We start from the raw sequence: 26,650 nt of genomic DNA, 5'->3' as shown, positions 1-26,650 counted from the left end.
AAGGGAAGGGAAGGGAAAGGAAGGGAAGGGAAAGGAAGGGGGGGGGAAGGGAAGAAACATGTCATCTGATTCTGTTATGGTTGTCAAAGCAACACCACGTATTATAGTATCCATGGGTGATAAGGGTGGTGAGTGGACAGGAGGAAACTGTTACTATGACAATAAATAGGGTGGCAGGTAGCCTAGTGGTTAGAGTGTAGGGACGGCAGGTAGCCTAGTGGTTAGAGTGTAGGGACGGCAGGTAGCCTAGTGGTTAGAGTGTAGGGACGGCAGGTAGCCTAGTGGTTAGAGTGTAAGGACGGCAGGTAGCCTAGTGGTTAGAGTGTAGGGGTGGCAGGTAGCCTAGTGGTTAGAGTGTAGGGGTGGCAGGTAACCTAGTGGTTAGAGTGTAGGGGTGGCAGGTAGCCTAGTGGTTAGAGTGTAGGGACGGCAGGTAACCTAGTGGTTAGAGCGTAGGGACGGCAGGTAGCCTAGTGGTTAGAGCGTAGGGACGGCAGGTAGCCTAGTGGTTAGAGCGTAGGGACGGCAGGTAGCCTAGTGGTTAGAGTATAGGGACGGCAGGTAGCCTAGTGGTTAGAGTGTAGGGACGGCAGGTAGCCTAGTGGTTAGAGTGTAGGGACGGCAGGTAGCCTAGTGGTTAGAGTGTAGGGACGGCAGGTAGCCTAGTGGTTAGAGTGTAGGGACGGCAGGTAGCCTAGTGGTTAGAGTGTAGGGACGGCAGGTAGCCTAGTGGTTAGAGTGTAGGGACGGCAGGTAACCTAGTGGTTAGAGTGTAGGGACGGCAGGTAGCCTAGTGGTTAGAGTGTAGGGACGGCAGGTAGCCTAGTGGTTAGAGTGTAGGGACGGCAGGAAGCCTAGTGGTCAGAGTGTAGGGACGGCAGGTAGCCTAGTGTTCAGAGTGTAGGGACGGCAGGTAGCCTAGTGGTCAGAGTGTAGGGACGGCAGGTAGCCTAGTGGTCAGAGTGTAGGGACGGCAGGTAGCCTAGTGGTCAGAGTGTTGGCCAGTAACCGAAAGGTTGCTGGATCGAAGGTAAAACATTTAAATAAAACTATCACCAGGAAACTGTTACTATAACACTAACTAGCACCAGGAAACTGTTACTATGACACTAACTAGCACCAGGAAACTGTTACTATGACACTAACTAGCACCAGGAAACTGTTACTATGACACTAACTATCACCAGGAAACTGTTACTATGACACTAACTAGCACCAGGAAACTGTTACTATGACACTAACTAGCACCAGGAAAATGTTACTATGACACTAACTAGCACCAGGAAACTGTTACTATGACACTAACTAGCACCAGGAAACTGTTACTATGACACTAACTATCACCAGGAAACTGTTACTATGACACTAACTAGCACCAGGAAACTGTTACTATGACACTAACTATCACCAGGAAACTGTTACTATGACACTAACTATCACCAGGAAACTGTTACTATGACACTAACTAGCACCAGGAAACTGTTACTATAACACTAACTAGCACCAGGAAACTGTTACTATGACACTAACCAGCACCAGGAAACTGTTACTATGACACTAACTAGCACCAGGAAACTGTTACTATGACACTAACTAGCACCAGGAAACTGTTACTATGACACTAACTAGCACCAGGAAACTGTTACTATAACACTAACTATCACCAGGAAACTGTTACTATGACACTAACTATCACCAGGAAACTGTTACTATGACACAAACTAGCACCAGGAAACTGTTACTATGACACTAACTAGCACCAGGAAACTGTTACTATGACACTAACTAGCACCAGGAAACTGTTACTATGACACTAACTAGCACCAGTAAACTGTTACTATAACACTAACTAGCACCAGTAAACTGTTACTATAACACTAACTAGCACCAGGAAACTGTTACTATGACACTAACTAGCACCAGGAAACTGTTACTATAACACTAACTAGCACCAGGAAACTGTTACTATGACACTAACTATCACCAGGAAACTGTTACTATGACACTAACTAGCACCAGGAAACTGTTACTATGACACTAACTAGCACCAGGAAACTGTTACTATGACACTAACTAACACCAGGAAACTGTTACTATGACACTAACTAGCAGAGAGAGTAGTTATCTTACCTGATCTGACCTCGTACCTGCAATATCATGAGGAATAGTAGTTATCATACCTGTGCTCGTCTGTAGTACTGCTTAGTGATGGTCTGATATCTCTCCTGTCCTGCTGTGTCCCTGGAAGAAATCAAAAGTCAATCACCCTCTTTTAGAAAATTACCATACAGGCCAGTGAATAGTGATAATATCAGGCTGTTTCGATCCACGGTGGATCTTTGTGAGTTCAAAAAAACGTTTTTTTTATCTTGAGGTACGAGTCATTGCAAAGGGTTTTTGTGCACTACAGAGAGGGGATGTCCTTTTGTCTGAACTTGTTTAGTGTCCCGTCTGTAAGCAGCCGTATGTCAGCCACTGTAAGCCTGAACACGAGTGTCCTCCTAAATGACTAACATGGTGTCAATGTAGAATATGAATGCGGCTGCTTTTGGTTTACCAAATCTGTATCCTCACTTTGATGCCGTCTATCTCTAGCGTCTTCATTTTGAAATCGACTCCTGAGGAGAGACAAAGAACAGACAAGTCAATATTGTGCCTATGGAAACCTCAGGTTAATTCATCCTATTTAATGTGTGGAGAGGTGAGGCGAGGTTAAGGTGAGGCGAGGTGAGGTTAAGGTGAGGCGTGGGGGGGGGGGGGTGAGGTGAAGTGAGGCGAGGTAAGGGGGGGTGAGGCAAGGTTAAGGTGAGGCGTGGTTAAGGTGAGCCGTGGTAAGGGGGGGGGGTGAGGTGAGATTTTCTCTTCTGTTTTCTATCCTAAACTATTAGACTAATATGTTTTCTATCCTAAATGTTTTTGGCCGATCTGAAATCCTCTCTCAGACTAATACGTAGGTAAACATACATGGCATTTAACCACCCCAACAGTCAACAAACAGCTCTAACCAATGAACCCCAACTAAAAAAGATAAAAGACTCACAAACCATTACTCATGATGTAAGGCTCCACTCCAGGGAAGGGTTAACTGTGGCAAATCAATACTCAGTCCCTCAGACACTCTGATACTCTGCCTGTGGTGTGTTTTTCATCAGTTACATTCCTCCTCTACTCAGCCTGAGCAGGCCCTCCATTGAAAATGAGCAGCGTAGATGACAGAAATACTGCTTTTAAACTGCAGTGTGTTCACTTGATAAGGGCTTTGGCACTGAAGCTCATCTGTCGACCCTGTAGCCACACTCTCAGACCCTCAGACTTAACCCGTGAGATGCCCATTGTGGGTGATATACACCTCTTCTGTTGACAGGGCACTCCCATGAGAAAGATACTCTGATAGATGTGACATATTGCTTTTGTACTTCAGTGTGTTCATTCGAAACGAGTCTCATCTCGGCACGCATATCTAAAACACGATAGACAACTAGTGACACTCTCACAGGCCTACTTTTCATACTGCCGTGTGATGGCTTGATACAGTCTCTGCACTCAGACACTCATCTTAAACACGATAGACACTCTCTCACAGGCCTGGGCCTAGACTGGAGTTCACTCCACTTCAGGGAGAGACAGAGAGGTCTGTTGAAACAGTAAAGCAACACTTTTTTTTTTAAGAAAAGGTTTCTACCTAGAACCTAAAATGGTTATTTGGCTGTCCTCACAGGAGAACCCTTTGAGGAACCATTTTTGGTTCCAGGTCGAAACCTTTTGTTTCCAGGTACGACCCTTTTGGGATCCATATACTGTATGTCCCTTTCCACAGAGGGTTCTACCTGGAACCCAAAATGGTTCTACCTGGAACCAAAAAGGGTTATCCTAAGGGAACCCTTTTTTTCTAAGAGTGTAGAACTGTGTGACTATTAGGACTGTGTGACTATTAGGACTGTCTGACAACTAGGACTGTGTGATAACTAGGACTGTCTGACAACTAGGACTGTGTGACAACTAGGACTGTGTGACTACTAGGACTGTGTGACTACTAGGACTGTCTGACTACTAGGACTGCGTGACAACTAGGAATGTGTGATAACTAGGACTGTCTGACAACTAGGACTGTCTGACAACTAGGAATGTCTGACAACTAGGACTGTGTGACAACTAGGACTGTGTGACAACTAGGACTGTGTGACTACTAGGACAGTCTGACTACTAGGACTGTGTGACTACTAGGACTGTGTGACTACTAAGACTGTGTGACTACTAGGACTGTGTGACTACTAGGACTGTGCGACTACTAGGACTGTGTGACTACTAGGACTGTGTGACAACTAGGACTGTGTGACTACTAGGACTGTGCGACTACTAGGACTGTGCGACTACTAGGACTGTGTGACTACTAGGACTGTGTGACAACTAGGACTGTGAGACTACTAGGACTGTGTGACAACTAGGACTGTGTGACTACTAGGACTGTGTGACAACTAGGACTGTGTGACTACTAGGACTGTGCGACTACTAGGACTGTGTGACTACTAGGACTGTGCGACAACTAGGACTGTGTGACTACTAGGACTGTGTGACTACTAGGACTGTGTGACTACTAGGACTGTGCGACTACTAGGACTGTGCGACTACTAGGACTGTGCGACTACTAGGACTGTGTGACTACTAGGACTGTGTGACTACTAGGACTGTGTGACAACTAGGACTGTGTGACTACTAGGACTGTGTGACAACTAGGACTGTGTGACTACTAGGACTGTGTGACAACTAGGACTGTGTGACTACTAGGACTGTGTGACAACTAGGACTGTGTGACTACTAGGACTGTGTGACAACTAGGACTGTGTGACTACTAGGACTGTGCGACTACTAGGACTGTGTGACTACTAGGACTGTGCGACTACTAGGACTGTGTGACTACTAGGACTGTGTGACAACTAGGACTGTGTGACAACTAGGACTGTGTGACTACTAGGACTGTGTGACTACTAGGACTGGGTGACAACTAGGACTGTGTGACTACTAGGAATGTGTGACAACTAGGAATGTGTGACTACTAGGACTGTGCGACTACTAGGACTGTGTGACTACTAGGACTGTGCGACTACTAGGACTGTGTGACTACTAGGACTGTGCGACTACTAGGACTGTGTGACTACTAGGACTGTGTGACTACTAGGACTGTGTGACTACTAGGACTGTGTGACTACTAGGACTGTGTGACAACTAGGACTGTGTGACTACTAGGACTGTGTGACAACTAGGACTGTGTGACTACTAGGACTGTATGACTACTAGGACTGTGTGACTACTAGGACTGTGCGACTACTAGGACTGTGCGACTACTAGGACTGTGTGACTACTAGGACTGTGTGACTACTAGGACTGTGTGACAACTAGGACTGTGTGACAACTAGGACTGTGTGAGAACTAGGAATGTGTGACTACTAGGACTGTCTGACTACTAGGACTGTGTGACAACTAGGACTGTGTGACAACTAGGACTGTGTGACAACTAGGACTGTGTGACTACTAGGACTGTGTGACTACTAGGACTGTGTGACTACTAGGACTGTGTGACAACTAGGACTGTGTGACTACTAGGACTGTGTGACTACTAGGACTGTGTGACAACTAGGACTGTGTGACTACTAGGACTGTGTGACAACTAGGACTGTGTGACTACTAGGACTGTGTGACTACTAGGACTGTGTGACAACTAGGACTGTCTGACTACTAGGACTGTCTGACTACTAGGACTGTGTGACAACTAGGACTGTCTGACAACTAGGACTGTCTGACTACTAGGACTGTCTGACTACTAGGACTGTGTGAATACTAGGACTGTGTGACAACTAGGACTGTGTGACAACTAGGACTGTGTGACTACTAGGACTGTGTGACAACTAGGACTGTGTGACAACTAGGACTGTGTGACTACTAGGACTGTGTGACTACTAGGACTGTGTGACAACTAGGACTGTGTGACTACTAGGACTGTCTGACTACTAGGACTGTGTGACTACTAGGACTGTGTGACAACTAGGACTGTGTGACTACTAGGACTGTCTGACTACTAGGACTGTGTGACTACTAGGACTGTGTGACTACTAGGACTGTGTGACTACTAGGACTGTGTGACAACTAGGACTGTGTGACAACTAGGACTGTGTGACAACTAGGACTGTGTGACAACTAGGACTGTGTGACTACTAAGACTGTCTGACTACTAGGACTGTGTGACTACTAGGACTGTGTGACAACTAGGACTGTGTGACTACTAGGACTGTCTGACTACTAGGACTGTGTGACTACTAGGACTGTGTGACTACTAGGACTGTGTGACAACTAGGACTGTGTGACTACTAGGACTGTCTGACTACTAGGACTGTGTGACTACTAGGACTGTGTGACAACTAGGACTGTGTGACAACTAGGACTGTGTGACAACTAGGACTGTGTGACAACTAGGACTGTGTGACAACTAGGACTGTGTGACAACTAGGACTGTGTGACTACTAGGACTGTGTGACAACTAGGACTGTGTGACTACTAGGACTGTGTGACTACTAGGACTGTGTGACTACTAGGACTGTGTGACTACTAGGACTGTGTGACAACTAGGACTGTGTGACAACTAGGACTGTGCGACTACTAGGACTGTGTGACAACTAGGACTGTGTGACTACTAGGACTGTGCGACTACTAGGACTGTGTGACTACTAGGACTGTGTGACTACTAGGACTGTGTGACAACTAGGACTGTGTGACTACTAGGACTGTGTGACTACTAGGACTGTGTGACAACTAGGACTGTGTGACTACTAGGACTGTGTGACTACTAGGACTGTGTGACAACTAGGACTGTGTGACTACTAGGACTGTGTGACAACTAGGACTGTGTGACAACTAGGACTGTGTGACAACTAGGACTGTGTGACTACTAGGACTGTGTGACTACTAGGACTGTGTGACAACTAGGACTGTGTGACTACTAGGACTGTGTGACAACTAGGACTGTGTGACTACTAGGACTGTGTGACTACTAGGAGTGTGTGACTACTAGGACTGTGTGACTACTAGGACTGTGTGACAACTAGGACTGTGTGACTACTAGGACTGTGTGACTACTAGGACTGTGTGACAACTAGGACTGTGTGACTACTAGGACTGTGTGACAACTAGGACTGTGTGACTACTAGGACTGTGTGACTACTAGGACTGTGCGACAACTAGGACTGTGTGACTACTAGGACTGTGTGACAACTAGGACTGTGAGATTACTAGGACTGTGTGACAACTAGGACTGTGTGACTACTAGGACTGTGTGACTACTAGGACTGTGTGACTACTAGGACTGTGTGACTACTAGGACTGTGTGACAACTAGGACTGTGTGACTACTAGGACTGTGTGACTACTAGGACTGTGAGACTACTAGGACTGTGTGACAACTAGGACTGTGTGACAACTAGGACTGTGTGACTACTAGGACTGTGAGACTACTAGGACTGTGTGACTACTAGGACTGTGTGACTACTAGGACTGTGAGACTACTAGGACTGTGTGACAACTAGGACTGTGTGACTACTAGGACTGTGTGACAACTAGGACTGTGCGACTAGGGAAGGAGTATGCAGACCGTGGCACAGTGAAAGGTCACTGGCTTGTCTTGCCTGGGGCTGGGAGGAGTGAAAGCAGGAAAAAACACAGACATGAAGGCTCTCGTTCTCTCCCTCTTTCTCCCTCTTTCTCTCTCTTTGTCTTGCTTCTCTCCAAGCATCTCTCTCTCTCTCTCTTCCCCTCACTCTTTCTATGCTTCTCGCTCTCCACGTCTCTCCCTCTACATCTTTCATTTTGCTTCTCTCCTGGAGTCATCCCTGCATTCAGTGATCTGGGAGTGAGTGACGTGCAGCTTCAAAGTATATGCTATCTAAGATGTCCTCTAGAATAGATGAATGGGAAGTGTTGGCTCAGCTATCTAAGATGTCCTCTAGAATAGATGAATGGGAAGTGTTGGCTCAGCTATCTAAGATGTCCTCTAGAATAGATGAATGGGAAGTGTTGGCTCAGCTATCTAAGATGTCCTATAGAATAGATGAATGGGAAGTGTTGGCTCAGCTATATAAGATGTCCTCTAGAATAGATGAATGGGAAGTGTTGGCTCAGCCATCTAAGATGTCCTCTAGAATATATGAATGGGAAGTGTTGGCTCAGCTATCTAAGATGTCCTCTAGAATAGATGAATGGGAAGTGTTGGCTCAGCTATCTAAGATGTCCTCTAGAATAGACGAATGGGAAGTGTTGGCTCAGCTATCTAAGATGTCCTCTAGAATAGATGAATGGGAAGTGTTGGCTCAGCTATCTAAGATGTCCTCTAGAATAGATGAATGGGAAGTGTTGGCTCAGCTATCTAAAATGTCCTCTAGAATAGATGAATGGGAAGTGTTGGCTCAGCTATCTAAGATGTCCTCTAGAATAGATGAATGGGAAGTGTTGGCTCAGCTATCTAAGATGTCCTCTAGAATAGATGAATGGGAAGTGTTGGCTCAGCTATCTAAGATGTCCTCTAGAATAGATGAATGGGAAGTGTTGGCTCAGCTATCTAAGATGTCCTCTAGAATAGACGAATGGGAAGTGTTGGCTCAGCTATCTAAGATGTCCTCTAGAATAGATGAATGGGAAGTGTTGGCTCAGCTATCTAAGATGTCCTCTATAATAGATGAATGGGAAGTGTTGGCTCAGCTATCTAAAATGTCCTCTAGAATAGATGAATGGGAAGTGTTGGCTCAGCTATCTAAGATGTCCTCTAGAATAGATGAATGGGAAGTGTTGGCTCAGCTATCTAAGATGTCCTCTAGAATAGATTAATGGGAAGTGTTGGCTCAGCCATCTAAGATGTCCTCTAGAATAGATGAATGGGAAGTGTTGGCTCAGCTATCTAAGATGTCCTCTAGAATAGATGAATGGGAAGTGTTGGCTCAGCTATCTAAGATGTCCTCTAGAATAGATGAATGGGAAGTGTTGGCTCAGCTATCTAAGATGTCCTCTAGAATAGATGAATGGGAAGTGTTGGCTCAGCTATCTAAGATGTCCTCTAGAATAGATGAATGGGAAGTGTTGGCTCAGCTATCTAAGATGTCCTCTAGAATAGACGAATGGGAAGTGTTGGCTCAGCTATCTAAGATGTCCTCTAGAATAGATGAATGGGAAGTGTTGGCTCAGCTATCTAAGATGTCCTCTAGAATAGATGAATGGGAAGTGTTGGCTCAGCTATCTAAGATGTCCTCTAGAATAGACTAATGGGAAGTGTTGGCTCAGCTATCTAAGATGTCCTCTAGAATAGATGAATGGGAAGTGTTGGCTCAGCTATCTAAGCAAGATCTGATAGAATATATCACAGTAGTGTTCAAACATCGGATTTGAAGAAGAAAAATATTATTGTATAAGGTGAGAGGGGTTTTCATATTGTAGCGAGTTCCGGGGGGTGGCCCCGACAGGGACACGACCCCGGCAGGGACACGACCCCGACAGGGACACTTACACCGGCCAAACCCTAACGACAATGGGCCAATTGTGCGCCGCCCTATGGGACTCCCAATCACAGCCGGATGTGCTTACAACCTAAGGTCGAACCAGGGTCTGTAGTGACACCTCCAGCACTAAGATGCAGTGCCTTAAACTGCTGGCGCCGCTCGCCACCCTTGATGAGGTCGCTACAATAGGATCACTAGGTGTGTACCGGTCGACTTGCAGACCCGAAGTCTTTTGTCACAGTGTCTGTGTCTCTGTGAATGAAATGGACACCGTCTATGACTCTACAGCCCATCACACATCACACCCGGCCGTGACAATGACAGCTCAAATACAGCTCCCCTCTGAGAAAGCCGTGGCTAATTTGTCACGGTAAGCGTTTCATCACAGTCTGCAAGGCGGAGAAGCTGTACAGGGTTAATAGGTACAAGGAGGTGACTGGTCTAATGACCTTGGACACAGCTCACTTCTACCTTCATCAGGTGATGACACGACAGGAGTGTACTGTAGGCAGTGGGCCTAATACTGACAGACAGGCTTTTATGTTGGACACATAGACGCTGGGACAACTGGGGAGAGCGGGGCCTGTCTTACCCTAAAACATGGCTGTGACTGTGCTAATGCGGTTGTCTTACCTGCCTTAGTTGAATGCACTGACAGCAAAATCGTTTAGGATTAGGAGAGAGAGTCTGCTACAATGACTACAATATAAATGGTTGTAGACAGTGACACCATAGGAGTCTCCAGTCACATCTCTGGATCTGTCACACAGTGTGAGAGACGTTGCAACAATCCAGTAACTTTTCCCCGCCAAAAAAAATCCCAGCTTTTCCAGAAATCCTGGTATCAAAATTCCTAGATTCAGGTGGGAATTAAATCCCAGAATCCACCGACCAGGATTTCTGGAAAACCTGGAAATTTTGCAAACCCTATAAGAGTGAATCAGAGTGATTCTCCTCACTAAGGCCATGCCAAGCCATTCACAGTACTGTAGTCTTCAGGGGACTCTATGCTTAGGACACAAACAGCAAGCTTGTCCATTGTAAACTACATTGGCAGCACTGAAACATACAAAAGGACAGGGGAAGGGAGGGAGAATAAACTAAAGCGTCCACCTTGGGACAAGTAAGGCAAAGAAAACAAGCAGCTTTCAACTAGACCTATTAAGTGGGTTTTACCCAGAGTTGATATAGTATTTACTGTTTACAGTGTGTTTTACACAGAGTTGATTTAGTGTTTACAGTGTGTTTTACCCAGAGTTGATATAGTATTTACTGTTTACAGTGTGTTTTACCCAGAGTTGATTTAGTGTTTACAGTGTGTTTTACACAGAGTTGATATAGTATTTAGTGTTTACAGTGTGTTTTATCCAGAGTTGTATCAGACGGCCATACGGTATGTAGAGTTTACAGTGTGTTTTACCCAGAGTTGATATAGTATTTAGTGTTTACAGTGTGTTTTACCCAGAGTTGATATAGTATTTAGTGTTTACAGTGTGTTTTACCCAGAGTTGATATAGTATTTAGTGTTTACAGTGTGTTTTACCCAGAGTTGATTTAGTGTTTACAGTGTGTTTTACCCAGAGTTGATATAGTATTTAGTGTTTACAGTGTGTTTTACCCAGAGTTGATATAGTATTTAGTGTTTACAGTGTGTTTTACCCAGAGTTGTATCAGACGGCCATACGGTATGTAGAGTTTACAGTGTGTTTTACCCAGAGTTGATATAGTATTTAGTGTTTACAGTGTGTTTTACCCAGAGTTGATATAGTATTTAGTGTTTACAGTGTGTTTTACCCAGAGTTGATATAGTATTTAGTGTTTACAGTGTGTTTTACCCAGAGTTGTATCAGACGGCCATACGGTATGTAGAGTTTACAGTGTGTTTTACCCAGAGTTGATATAGTATTTAGTGTTTACAGTGCGTTTTACCCAGAGTTTATATAGTATTTTGTGTTTACAGTGTGTTTTACCCAGAGTTAATATAGAATTGAGTGTTTACAGTGTGTTTTACCCAGAGTTGATATAGTATTTAGTGTTTACAGTGTGTTTTACCCAGAGTTGATATAGTATTTAGTGTTTACAGTGTGTTTTACCCAGAGTTGATATAGTATTTAGTGTTTACAGTGTGTTTTACCCAGAGTTGATATAGTATTTAGTGTTTACAGTGTGTTTTACCCAGAGTTGATATAGTATTTAGTGTTTACAGTGTGTTTTACCCAGAGTTGATATAGTATTTAGTGTTTACAGTGTGTTTTACACAGTTTATATAGTATTTAGTGTTTACAGTGTGTTTTACACAGTTTATATAGTATTTAGTGTTTACAGTGTGTTTTACCCAGAGTTGATATAGTATTTAGTGTTTACAGTGTGTTTTACCCAGAGTTGATATAGTATTTACTGTTTAGTGTGTTTTACCCAGAGTTTATATAGAATTGAGTGTTTACAGTGTGTTTTACCCAGAGTTGATATAGTATTTTGTGTTTACAGTGTGTTTAACCCAGAGTTGTATCACACAGTCATATAGTATTCAGTAGATCTATGTTCATCACACCCAACAGTTTAATTCAACATACTGACAACAGTGTTTCTACTTAGCGTAGCAATTAGCCAACCATTTCTATGAATGCATAAGTATATGTGCGTGCCAAATGACACCCTATTGCCCTATATTGTGCACTACTTTTGACCAGAACACTATGGGCCCTGGTCAAAAGTAGTGCACTATATAGGGAATAGGGTGTTATTTGGGACGTATCCTATCTCTGTCAGTGAGCCATGTCCAGGGCATCCCCTTTATTGTAGCTATCCCATAATAAGCAGCACTTAACAGTGGTGGTGGGGGGGGGGACGTAGTAGATGTGGGTTCGAAGAGCTGCTTATTGTTTCATGATATAGGGCACGCACGCACGCACGCACGCACACACACACACCTCCTACTATCCCTCACAGCCAATATGACAGCCAGAGGCTCCAAGGAGTTCACAGGTCATTGACAGGCCGACCGCTCAGGCGAGGGAGATTAAATGCATGGATCGTGTGATTAAACATGTCTCCTAAATCATGGCTGCCTGGCGGTAGCTGCTTACTGCGGTGACCAGTGGAGGTAGTGGAGGTTGCACATAAAGTGGCAATAATATATATACCATTTAGCAGATGATTTTATCCAAACACATTTATAGTCATGAGTGCTGAAATATTTCACATACGGGTAGTTCTGGGAATCAAACCCACTGTCTTGGTGATTCATGCCTCATGATCTACCGACTGAGCTACAGAGGACCACCAGCTGGACACATGGTAATAGTGTGTTAACCTGAACCTTATTAAATTAATAACATTAATGCATTCAGGTCTAGAGTTCTAAACTAACAGAAGAAGAGGGGGGCAGGAGTTCCTACAGGCCACATGACCTGAGAGGTAAACTCTGAGCTCTACCTAGCGTAATGTACAGCATCACCGGATCACATGACCTGACAGGTAAACTCTGAGCCCTACCTAGCGTAAGGTACAGCATCACCAGATCACATGACCTGACAGGTAAACTCTGAGCCCTACCTAGCGTAATGTACAGCATCACCAGATCACATGACCTGACAGGTAAACTCTGAGCCCTACCTAGCGTAAGGTACAACATCATTTTAGTCATAGCCATCTACAGCTAGAACACCTGGTATCTGTCAGGCTGTGGGAACACAGGGAAGAACGTTATTGTTCTATTAAATCACTGTCTCTAACCTTTAGTGAGTCTGCCAATAGTGGTAATGGCCTTTTGGTCTTCCTCTGCTTGGAAACACTCTATCCTAAATGCTGAGTCTCAGAAACAATATATATATATATATATATACATAACAATATAATATACTCCCATCTATAGAGTCTTGGCTGTGTGTTTCTGAGACACTGTCAAAAACACAGTCACAGGTCTTAGTTGAGAGTCTAAACTTGAAATGAACACAAATATTCAGAAGAAGATATTAATAGAAACACTATTTAGGACATGTGGGCCTACTTGAGTATTTGAAGAACATGTGGGCCTACTTGAGTATTTGAAGAACATGTGGGCCTACTTGAGCATTTGAAGAACGTGCGGGCCTACCTGAGCATTTGAAGAACGTGCGGGCCTACCTGAGCATTTGAAGAACGTGCGGGCCTACTTGAGTATTTGACGAAGACGTGGGCCTACTTGAGTATTTGAAGAACATGTGGGCCTACTGGAGTATTTTAAGAAAGTGTGGGTCTACTTGAGTATTTGACAAAGATGTCGGCCTACTTGAGTATTTGAAGAACATGTGGGCCTACTTGAGTATGTGAAGAACACGTGGGCCTACTTGAGTATTTGAAGAACATGTGGAATCGACTTGAGTATTTGAAGAACATGTGGATTCTACTTGAGTATTTGAAGAACATGTGGGTCTACTTGAGTATTTGACAAACATGTGGGCCTACTTGAGTATTTGAAGAACGTGTTGGCCTACTTGAGTATTTGAAGAACATGTGGAGGCAGCTATAACAAATGATATTTTAGGCTTAGGGGTTAGGTTCAGGCTTAGAGGTTAGGTTCAGGCTTAGAGGGTAGGTTCAGGTTTAGGGGTTAGGGTTAAGGGATTGGGGTTAGGGTTAAGGAATTGGGGTTAGGGGATTGGGGTTAGGTTTAGGTTTGGGGGTAGGACATTGGGGTTAGGGTTAGGGGACTGAGGTTAGGTTTAGGGATTAGGGGTAGGGCATTGGGGTTAGGGTTAGGGGACTGGGGTTAGGTTTAGGGATTAGGGGTAGGGCATTGGGGTTAGGGTTAGGGATTAGAGGTAGGGCATTGGGGTTAGGTTTAGGGATTAGGGGTAGGGCATTGGGGTTAGGTTTAGGGATTAGGGGTAGGGCATTGGGGTTAGGTTTAGGGATTAGAGGTAGGGCATTGGGGTTAGGTTTAGGGATTAGGGGTAGGGCATTGGGGTTAGGGTTAGGGATTAGGGGTAGGGCATTGGGGTTAGGGTTAGGGGACTGGGGTTAGGTTTAGGGATTAGGGGTAGGGCATTGGGGTTAGGGTTAGGGATTAGAGGTAGGGCATTGGGGTTAGGGTCAGGGGACTGGGGTTAGGTTTAGGGATTAGGGGTAGGGCATTGGGGTTAGGGTTAGGGATTAGGGGTAGGGCATTGGGGTTAGGTTTAGGGATTAGGGGTAGGGCATTGGGGTTAGGGTTAGGGGACTGGGGTTAGGTTTAGGTTTGGGGGTAGGACATTGGGGTTAGGGTTAGGGGACTGGGGTTAGGTTTAGGGATTAGGGGTAGGACATTGGGGTTAGGTTTAGGGGACTGGGGTTAGGTTTAGGTTTAGGACATTGGGGTTAGGGGATTGGGGTTAGGTTTAGGTTTGGGGGTAGGACATTGGGGTTAGGGTTAGGGGACTGGGGTTAGGTTTAGGGATTAGGGGTAGGGCATTAGGGTTAGGGTTAGGGGACTGGGGTTAGGTTTAGGGATTAGGGGTAGGGCATTAGGGTTAGGGGACTGGGGTTAGGTTTAGGGATTAGGGGTAGGGCATTAGGGTTAGGGTTAGGGGACTGGGGTTAGGTTTAGGGATTAGGGGTAGGGCATTGGGGTTAGGGTTAGGGATTAGAGGTAGGGCATTGGGGTTAGGTTTAGGGATTAGAGGTAGGGCATTGGGGTTAGTGTTAGGGATTAGGGGTAGGGCATTGGGGTTAGGGTTAGGGATTAGAGGTAGGGCATTGGGGTTAGGTTTAGGGATTAGAGGTAGGGCATTGGGGTTAGGGTTAGGGATTAGAGGTAGGGCATTGGGGTTAGGTTTAGGGATTAGGGGTAGGGCATTGGGGTTAGGGTTAGGGATTAGGGGTAGGGCATTGGGGTTAGGGTTAGGGATTAGAGGTAGGGCATTGGGGTTAGGTTTAGGGATTAGAGGTAGGGCATTGGGGTTAGGGTTAGGGATTAGAGGTAGGGCATTGGGGTTAGGTTTAGGGATTAGGGGTAGGGCATTGGGGTTAGGGTTAGGGATTAGAGGTAGGGCATTGGGGTTAGGGTTAGGTTAGGAAAATAGGATTTTGAATGGAAATCAATTGTTTGGTCCCCACAAGGATAGTAAAACCAACGTGTGTGTGTGTGTGTGTGTGTGTGTGTGTGTGTGTGTATACACTATATTGATAGTCAGAGTGGTGTTAGCCAGTGTTGGTCAGTCGGTCTGGATCTATGCCTCTCTGTGGACTCAATTTGGTTTGTTTGATCTCCCATAGAGGTCCTTAGACAGACCGCATCCCAAATGGCTCCCTATTCCCAACATAGTGCACAACCTTTCACCAGAGCTCTATGGGCCCTGGTCAAGAGTAGTGCACTATTTAGTGAATAGGATGTCATTTGGTAGACAGCCGATAGCAGACAGGCACATGAGTGGCCATCTGTAACCCTGTTTACAGAAGCACTGTTGTCTTATAGCAGACAGACAAACATATTACCACTCCACTCCTGGCTGGAATACCTGGCTGCACCTGCAACCCACCCAGTTATTTGATCTGACGTAGCCGGCTGGGCGAGCTGGAGCAGTCGACAGAGAACAGAACACTATATTCTAGAACACAATATGCTTTGTGCCAGAGAACACCACAGAGATATCACTAGGGATGTAGTTCTATGAAGAACACTCCAGGTTCTAGAACTTTAGACAGAGAACACCACAGAGAGATCACTAGGGATGTAGTTCTCTGAAGAACACTCCAGGTTCTAGAACTTTAGACAGAGAACACCACAGAGATATCACTAGGGATATAGTTCTATGAAGAACACTCCAGGTTCTAGAACTTTAGACAGAGAACACCACAGAGATATCACTAGGGATGTAGTTCTATGAAGAACACTCCAGGTTCTAGAACGTTAGACAGAGAACACCACAGAGATATCACTAGGGATGTAGTTCTATGAAGAACACTCCAGGTTCTAGAACGTTAGACAGAGAACACCACAGAGAGATCACTAGGGATGTAGTTCTCTGAAGAACACTCCAGGTTCTAGAACTTTAGACAGAGAACACCACAGAGAGATCACTAGGGATGTAGTTCTCTGAAGAACACTCCAGGTTCTAGAACTTTAGACAGAGAACACCACAGAGATATCACTAGGGATGTAGTTCTATGAAGAACACTCCAGGTTCTAGAACGTTAGACAGAGAACACCACAGATATATCACTAGGGGTGTAGTTCTCTGAAGAACACTCCAGGTTCTAGAACTTTAGACAGAGAACACCACAGAGATAACACTAGGGATGTAGTTCTCTGAAGAACACTCCAGGTTCTACAACTTTAGACAGAGAACACCATAGAACTCTAGAAATGGGTTCTTCCAAAATTCTATCCTAGAATGTTGATAATGTGTATAATGTACTCTGGCAACAGTCGTCAAAACGCTTAGAATTATCTCATATATACATTTTCTAATGGTGTCAGGTATTTATTTGATATTCAGTGTTAAAATAAATAAAAGTACATAATTTGCATAATTATTGTGGTGTATTTGTATATTTGATACATTAGCATAAAGGGGTGGAACAAGGCTGCAACCCCAATAACGTCCTCTGACGAGGCCTGCCTACATTCACCTGCGCTGTCTACACTGCCTGCTTATTATTGTTGTTGTCACGTTCTGTTGCATAATTCAACTAGTGTGTCAATAGCAGAATACCCTGGGAAAAATATATATACACGTTTGGGTCTAGATTACACCTATTTATCCATACACTATACTGAATATTAAAAAGTTTGTGGACACCCCTTCAAATTAGTGGATTCAGCTGTTTCAGCCACACCCTTTGCTGACAGGTGTATAAAATCGAGCACACAGCCATGCAATCTCCATAGACAAACATTGGCAGTAGAATGGCCTTACTGAAGAGCTCAGGGACTTTTCAATGTTGGCGCCGTCATAGGATGCCACCTTTCCAACAAGTCAGTTCGTCAGATTTCTGCCCTGCTAGAACTGCCCCGGTCAACTTTAAGTGCTCTTATTGTGAATTGGAAACATCTAGGAGCAACAACGGCTCAGCCGCTAAGTGGTAGGCCACACAAGCTCATAGAACGGGACCTGTACTCGGTTGCAACACTCACTACTGAGTGCCAAACTGCCTCTGTAAGCAACGTCAGCACAATAACTGTTTGTCGGGAGCTTCATGAAATGGGTTTCCATGGCCGATCAGCCGCACACAAGCCTAAGATCACCATGCGCAAGGCCAAGCGTCGACTGGAGTGGTGTAAAGCTCGCTGCCATTGGACTCTGGAGCACGGGAAACGCGTTCTCTGGAGTGATGAATCATGCTTCCCCATCTGGCAGCCTGGGTTTGGCAGATGCCAAGAGAACGCTACTTGCCCCAATGCCTAGTGCCAACTGTAAAGTTTGGTGGAGGAGGCTTAATGGTCTGGGGCTGATTTTCATGTTTCGGGCCCCTTAGTTCCAGCGAATAGAAATCTTAACGCTACAGCATACAATGACATTCTAGACGATTCTGTGCTTCCAACTTTGTGGCAACAGTTTGGGGAAGGCCCTTTTCTGTTTCAGCATGACAATGCCCCCTTGCACAAAGTGAGGTCCATACAGAAATGGTTTGTTGAGATCGGTGTGGAAGAACTTCACTGGCCTGCAGAGCCCCGACCTCAACCCCATCGCACACCTTTGGGATGAATTGGAACGCCGACTGTGAGCCAGGCCTAATCACCCAACATCAGTGCTCAACCTCACTAATGCTCTTGTGGCTGAATGGAAGCAAGTCCCCGCAGCAATGTTCCAACATCTAGTGGAAAGCCTTCCCAGAAGAGTGGAGGCTGTTATAGCAGCAAAGGGAGGGACCAACTATATATTAATGCCCATGATTATGCAATGAGATGTTAGACGAGGAGGTGTCCACATACTTTTGATCATGTAGTGTACTTTACATTGTTTGTGAGACGAGACATAATACTACTATAATCTGAATGTTAATTTTCGTAAATTGCTTTCATTTCAGAGCATCTAATTTGTAAACATTTCTAATTATTACTTTTTTAAATTCCACAAAAAAAAATTTTTTTACACCCATCAAAATAAAGTTATCTTTCTTGTTCTTGTGATATAAGTGATATAAGATCCAGATCCTGATGCAACAGAAAGACAATCTATTCCGTTGAGTCTATTTCAGCCAGTACCAGGGTGTGTTTGACAGGTCATTACTAAAACAACTAGAAGCACAAGCAAAGCGTATGAAAAAGTCGCAGGAGTAAAAGGAAAACAATCAATCCAGTGAGATTTAAGTGACAAGTAGATTTTGAACCCCTCAAACACAGGAAATAGATAGCTGAAAAAGAGAGATCATCAGGTGGAAGGGACATGCAGGTTGCTAGTGTACTTTACTAGTCCTGTATTAGAGGACCGAATGTCTAAAGTAGTGCACTATATAGGGAATAGGGCTCTGGTCAATAGTAGTGCACTATATAGGGAATAGGGCTCTGGTCAATAGTAGTGCACTATATATGGAATAGGGCCCTGGTTAAAAGTAGTGCACTACATAGGGAATACGGCTCTAGTAGTGCACTATATAGGGAATAGGGCCCTGGTCAAAAGTAGTGCACTATATAGGGAATAGGGTTCCATTTGGAACATAATCTGATATTTCTCTGTGATGTCCCTGAACCCAGGGAGGAGGAGTTCAGTCACAGAAAGGAAAACCTGCCTTGACTGGGAAGATAGGAGAATGACTGGTACAGGTCGGTTCTGATAGCTTATTTCACCGGGCTCAATAGGAAGGCAGTGGAGTAGAGTGAGGAGCTGTTCATTTGAGGAATGGAGTATGACAGCCCATATTAACTATAGGGGAAAACCTTGTTGGGTCCGTAGGCCACTGCTTTAATGCTCTCTCTCTCTCTCTCTCTCTCTCTCTCTCTCTCTCTCTCTCTCTCTCGCTCTCTCTCTCTCTCTCTGTCTCTCTCTGTCTCTCTGCCTCTCTCTCTCTCTCTCTCTCTCTCTCTCTCTCTCTCTCTCTCTCTCTCTCTCTCGCTCTCTCTCTCTCTCTCTCTCTCTCTCTCTCTCTCTCTCTCTCTCTCTCTCTCTCTACAAGGGTTGGACCGAGGCAAAGCAATGACCAAGGATGAAGCGTAGGTGAAATTACACTATTTTGCATGACAATAACTTTTACACTATTAGTAACTCTAATATATATATTATATTGCAGTAAAATGACAAGGCATGTAGATTATGTATATATTTCAAACCAAAATAATATCATTGGTCACACGCGCTGAATACAACAAGTGTAGACTTCACAGTGAAATGCTTATTTACAAGCCCCAACAGTGCCCATTCCCAACAGTCTCATTCCCAACAGTGCCCATTCCCAACAGTGCCCATTCTCAACAATGCCAACAGTGCCCATTCCCAACAGTGCCCATTCCTAACAGTGCCCATTCCCAACAGTCTCATTCCCAACAGTGCCCATTCCCAACAGTGCCCATTCCCAACAATGCCAACAGTGCCCATTCCCAACAGTGCCAACAGTGCCCATTCCCAACAATGCCAACAGTGCCCATTCCCAACAGTGCCCATTCCTAACAGTGCCCATTCCCAACAGTCTCATTCCCAACAGTGCCCATTCCCAACAGTGCCCATTCCCAACAATGCCAACAGTGCCCATTCCCAACAGTGCCCATTCCTAACAGTGCCCATTCCCAACAATGCCAACAGTGCCCATTCCCAACAGTGCCAACAGTGCCCATTCCCAACAGTGCCAACAGTGCCCATTCCCAACAGTGCCAACAGTGCCCATTCCCAACAGTCCCAACAGTGCCCAATCCCAACAGTCCCAACAGTGCCCATTCCCAACAGTGCCAACAGTGCCCATTCCCAACAGTGCCGAGTTAAAACGTAACAAGGTTATAAACCAGGAGTACCAGTACCGAGGCAATGTGCAGGGGTACAAGTAGTTTTTTTTTACCTTTATTTTACTAGGCAAGTCAGTTAAGAACAAATTCCTATTTTCAATGAGGGCCTAGGAACAGTGGGTTAACTGCCTGTTCAGGGGCAGAATGACAGATTTTGTACCTTGTCAGCTCGGGGATTTGAACTTGCAGCCTTTCGGGTACTAGTCCAATGCTCTAACCACTAGGCTACCCTGAGGTAATTGTGGGTAAAAGTGACACATTTTCCCACAAAAAAAAAAATTCACTTTACTTTTGTTCACGTGCATTTAGTAAAAGAAGCAGCTATTCACAAAAAAAATGGTGTAACAAATGTGTCCCAATTGTTTCTGACAGTTACTGATAGTCCCATAGGCTACATAACGTCTTGGAATACTCTACTTGTATTCATGCATTTTTACTTTGTTCAAAATAACATAAACATATTCAATATCCTGCTCATAGTTTGCAGATAACATCTGATGTGGTATACCATGTATCACTCTGTATCCAGGTAGCAACTGCAGTAAGTGTAGTCTACTGGTGGTCATCATTAGTGCAGTTGGATATTTTACCAAGTGGACGACCCCCCCCCCCAACCTCGCAACTGGCTTTAAAAAAAAAAAAAAAATTATATTACTGAAACTAATTCGTTTTGTAATCAGAGCTCAGATATGCAAAACAATAGAATGATACAATGCTTTGAGAAAGAGAGGGACACTTCATTTTAATACACAATGGGGCTAATTGCAAATGTCTAATAGCAAATTGGTACATTCTGCACAAATAAAATGTAGAATAATGTACATGCTCTTTTCAATAGGCTAATTGATAGAGCGACAATTATATTCGATTAGACTATTTAGCATAGAGATAATCAGATCTGATTAGGTGCATTCTGATCAACCCCCCCCCCCCCCCCCCCCCCCCCTCCAAAAAAATAATAATGTATTCGTGCATCAAAGGAATGGTCTTACCGATTGTGGAAATGTGAGACGGGTGAAATTCGTTGTCCGTGAATCTGCATAATAAACATGTTTTTCCGACCCCCGAATCTCCGAGAAGCAGGAGTCGGAAGAGCACATCATACTGCTTAGCCATAGCGTGTTAGAAATTAGAACAGCCAGCAAAGCTAACTCAGCAACGAATTACCAAAAGCAACACAGCTACACCCCAGCCCATGTCTGCCCAAAATGCAATCAAGTCTTTTGATCGTCTTTCGAGGAACCGGCGAGCAGCTCTGTCTATCAAACCAAGAGGAGCGGTCTCTTTGGTAACAAAGCCTAGGTATAAGAGAAGGGATTCCACCCAGCCCACTCCTCCTCTGATGGGTGCGGTGGCGGGGGAAGCTCCCAGCAGCATCCGCTTTTCACTTGACATCACCGACACGCGAGATGGTTGGTTGAGAACGCGCGGGAGTAAACACGACAGTACAGAAGAAACACCTTTATTATTTTATTGTCCGTAAACTACACCAGGAAGAGTAATTGTGCAAAGAAAACACGGGCTACCTAAAGTGAGCTAAATTAAATAGGGCTATTTCTTTTATTCCCACAGCCTAAAATAATTGTTATTTTATGATGTGCCAAGTAGCCTACACGTTTATCTGTAAAGGATTCTAGTAGACGTTTTACCACATAACAAATAAAGCATGGTTGGATTGAGTTAACACATTTTTTCATAAATGACCCCTACCCCTAGGCATGTATTTTAGGATTCATCAGAATATTCATGCACTAATATGACAGCAAATTAAATAAAAAGGTTACACACATACACAACACTGACCAAAAAAGTTATTTTGTTGGCATTTACGTATGTCCCCATTGCCAGTAAAACATCATCAAAACCTATTTCTTTCACTTACTTGCTGTGCTGTTTCGTTGTCAAGTCGTTTCATTCTCAACCAGGATTTCAATGGAACGCCATTTGGGTCTTTGCGTGTCAAAAAATATACTATTTGACATTTTTTGTCAAATAACACTCTTGTTGACCAATCAGGACATGAATATGACGGCACGTCACGTAATAATTTAACGGGTTCATAAATGTTTTACGAAGTTATTACACATTGATTACATGATCACTCGTATTTCATATGTCACAACGATTCATATGTTGCTATGATGCTGTATGCTATGATGCTGGTAAAGTTGTCTCGCGCACCTTCAGTGCTGGTCATAACAAAAAGCTAGCTAGCTAGCTCAACGGATCCAAACAATGTTCTTCCCCAAAAACATAGCAAAACGACAATCTGTTTCTATATAGCTAGGTGTCATCATCTAAAATAACCTTAATTTATAAAGACAGTTCTTATTTGATTAATGGTGGATGAGCCACAATAGTGGACTTTTGGGTTAGCCTTCAAAATAAACATATGGCATAATTCAACTATTTGTATTCATTTGCATCACTGTCAATGACATACTTTTATTTTGAAGGTTAACCGCAAATTCCATTTGTGTCTAATCCTTATTGTGGCTAGCTTCACAAAACAATCCAGGCCGGGTGAGCCTCACTCGCCAGAGGAAGCTAGCTGGCTGCTTACAACGTTAGCTTTGGGCAACAGGGTTAAGTAGCTGGCTAGCTATATATTTTCATGAACAGAAGTTCAATTTCAATAGGCGAACAACAAGTGGCAACCTAGCTAATACTTACTCACAAGGATTCCTAAATCATTGCTAAGAATAATGAAAATGACTGCAGTTTCTACTGATCATTGCTTTCAGGCTGGTTGTATTGGTGCTAGCTAAGTATCAAGCTAAAGCTAGCTACCCCAGAAGTTGTGGTGAAACAAATGATGCTTTATTACCAAAGCGGTATTGTAAACACATCGTTCGTGGCCGGTGTTTGCTTGTTTGTATACTTTTTTTGTACAGCTTTGACAGTGCTACTGTGTCTTTTTTGACACGCAAAGACCCAAACGGCGTTCCATAGTATGTAAGTCAGGAAGCTAATAGCAGTGACGCTATCACTGTGTAACTCCTGTAGGGCGACATCTGAAAAATGACGCACTTGGTAGTGTTGTCCCGGTGCTCAACCAGTCGGCGACAGAAAACGGTTGATTGTCAAGGGCAATCAATTCCATTATCTTGGCGTTAATCGATTTCGCCTTTGAGTTGTCTCTCTGAAATGTTCTTACTCTTTCAAACGACTGCTGGACTTGTTGACTGCTCGATCCACACAGCAGACATTGTGGGTGAGGTTAGGAACGCTGTGTTGCACGTATAGCGTAACATTTTACACGGCGTCATTATGCCATGTGCATACCTACATAAACTAGACATCGGCCGATACCGATGTTGGCATTTTTAGCTAATATCAGCCGATTCCGATATGCTCACCGATATATTTATTAGGGATGCACTATATATATATATATATATATATATATATATATATATGAGATTAGATGAAGACAGACCAGCACATCTGAATACAAATTACAACTTTGTGATTAGCCTGTAAAGTTATTATCCGTCCTAGTCCAAACATTCAAGTTTGAAAGGACCGTATGCTTTCCACATGCTGTAGTGCTTGAAGACTTCTGTCGTGTGTTAACGTCTGCGTGGTTGCTGGGGTGTTGTGATGTTCTTTATTGTACAGTAGGGTAATAATGAAATGCCAGCTGATCTGTGACTAACTCAGTGACTAAGCCTGTACTGAACATAGCAGGCCAGAGCAGGTGGATTCTAATGACATGCACCTCTACACACACACACACACACACACACACACACATACACACACACACCTCTGAGGAAAGGTTACTTACTCGGGAGAGGAGGGGGAGTGTCGGGTGTGATGTGACACACACACACACACATAGCCTTTGACGCAGAGGAATGGATGTGCACGTGTCACTGTTGGCACCTGCAGATCAACAGTACTGAGTTGGTTATTTGGGAGAAAGGAGAGAGATGATTTACTTCTGAAGTTGTTAAAGAAGTCACTCTAAGTAGAATGTACAGTCATTTTAAACGTATAAAAAATGTGTGTTTTATGCATAAAAGGTATCCTAGTAGTTTAAGGTACCCCACATGTATTTAGCTTGTTGTGTAGCCTGTGTTATGTTTGTTGTGTATGTATCCAAGCCAATATCAGATTTCTTTATTTAACCAGGTAGGCCAGTCTCATTCACAACGGCGACCTGGCCCAAGATAAAGCAAATCAGTGCGACAAAAACAACAACACAGAGTTACACATAAACAAACGTACAGTCAATAGAACAATATCAAACTCTATGTACAGTGTGTGCAAAATGTAGAAGAGCAGGGAGGTAAAGGCAATAAATAGGCCATAGAGGCGAAATAATAATTACAATTTAGCATTAACACTGGAGTGATAGATGTGTCACTAGCTTTAGAAGCCATAATGTACCCTGGTCCCAGATCAGTTTATACTCTCACCTACTCCACTGCTGTCATTGTCAAGCCATACATGGCAGTGAGTTGGCATGATAGCACAAACAGACTGGCGCTCAGCCTATTAGCAACCATGTATGTGTACAGTGTATGGATTCCCACTCTGTGTTTTCTCCTCAGGCCCACTCTATTGAGAGACCAGCACTACCAGTACCCGAAGAAGGGATTGCGTCATCTCTCTGATGCTTATGTGGTATGGAGACTACTGCCAGGCAGACAACTGTATGAACTCTGAGCCTGCACGAGAACTAATTACCTAAGAGTATTTCCCACAAAGCATATCATTGATGACCACATACTTTATATAATATATGCCATTTATCTGAAGATGGGCTTATGTCATCTCTCAGAACTCATCTCCATCACTTATTTGTGTTCTTCTAAAGATAGCTAGGTGAGTCAACCGCATGTCACAGTAAGTACATGTTTCCTCAACATAGTAGCTATCAGCAAAGTCAGTGCTAGTAGGAAAAAACAAGTGGTTGGGGGGGGGGAGGGGGGCGGGGCTTAATCAAGATATTCTTCTTCGTTGCTACTGGTCAGAACTGAAGATGTGCCTCATATTCTAAAATGGTCTCCTGCCTCCTGTCATCCTCGTCATAGTTTCTAAGTTGCGTTAAGAATTTATACTTTGAAGCCAATGTTCCGACCCATTGCAAGTTGAAGTCTCTTAAGTATTCCAAATTCTGTTTTATCTGAAACTGAAGAACTACACTGAACAAAAATAGAGATGCAACATGTGTATAAAGAGCTCAGAAATGTTCCATACGCAAGATAATTTATCTCAAATTTTGTGCTCAAATTTGTTTACATCCCTGTTAGTGAGCATTTCTCCTTTGCCAAAATAATCCATCCACCTGACAGGTGTGGCATATCGAGAAGCTGATTAAACAGCATGACTATTACACAGGTGCACCTTGTGCTGGGGACAATAAAAGGCAGTTTTGTCGCACAACACAATGGCACACGTCTCAAGATTTTAGTGAGCGTGCAATTGAACACAAGCTTTTCGCTACATGCGCAATAATATCTGCCAAATATGTGTACAGTATGTGACCAATAAGATTTGATTTGATTTTGACTGCAGGAATGTCCACCAGAGCTGTTGCCAGATAATTCAATGTCAATTGCTCTACCATAAGCCGTCTCCAACGTTGTTTTAGAGAATTTGGCAATACGTCCAACCCGCCTCACAACCACACACGTGTATGTCGTCGTGTGGGCGAGCGGTTTGCTGATATCAACGTTGTGAACAGAGTGCCCCATGGTGGTGGTGGGGTTATGGTATGGGGCAGGAATAAGCTACGGACAACGAACACAATTGCATTCTGAAAGTATTCAGACCCTTTCACTTTTTCCCCACTTTGTTACGTTACTGCCTTATTCTAAAATTGATTTAAATCGTTTTTCCACCCCCTTGTCAATCTACAATAGTGACAAAGCAAAACAAGTTTACATTTTTTTAGTTTTTTATAACTGATATCACATTTACATAAGTATTCAGACCCTTTACTCAGTACTTTGTTGAATCACCTTTGGCAGCGGTTACAGCCTCGAGTCTTCTTGGGCATGATGCTACAAACTTGGCACACCTGTATTTGGGGAGTTTCTCCCATTCTTGTCAGCAGATTCTCTCAAGCTCTGTCTGGTTGGATGGGGAGCGTCGCTGTACAGATATTTTCAGGTCTCTCGAGATGTTCGATCGGATTCATGTCTGGGCACTGGCTGGGCCACTCGAGGACATTCAAAGAAGCCACTCCTGTGTTGTCTTGGCTGTGTGCTTAG

The 26,650-nt window shown here is 44.0% G+C and overlaps 1 protein-coding gene across 2 annotated transcripts in view; it reads right to left on the bottom strand.

Moving 5' to 3' along the window:
* LOC110521104 (ras-related protein Rab-15) overlaps positions 1–21,822 on the bottom strand; it is a 35,198-nt gene extending 13,376 nt beyond the window's left edge. The window contains exons 1-3 of one of the 2 annotated variants that reach the window (XM_090233231.1): positions 21,419–21,822; positions 2,575–2,618; positions 2,181–2,241 (exon numbers count right to left, since the gene is read on the bottom strand). Coding sequence is in view for 1 of the 2 variants with exons in the window: in XM_036976243.2 (XP_036832138.1) it covers positions 2,181–2,241; positions 2,558–2,618; positions 21,419–21,542 (246 nt within the window). In the remaining variant the exon portion in view is untranslated. Of the gene's footprint in view, positions 1–2,180; positions 2,242–2,557; positions 2,619–21,418 lie in introns of both variants that reach the window. The other variant, XM_036976243.2, reaches the window with a different exon arrangement.
* Between the last annotated feature and the right edge of the window lie 4,828 nt (positions 21,823–26,650).

Source organism: Oncorhynchus mykiss, chromosome 4 (assembly GCF_057628025.1).
Source record: "Oncorhynchus mykiss isolate SJ-2025 chromosome 4, ASM5762802v1, whole genome shotgun sequence".
In the NCBI taxonomy this organism is placed as follows: Eukaryota; Metazoa; Chordata; class Actinopteri; order Salmoniformes; family Salmonidae; genus Oncorhynchus; species Oncorhynchus mykiss.
This window is presented reverse-complemented; position numbering and strand designations above follow the sequence as displayed.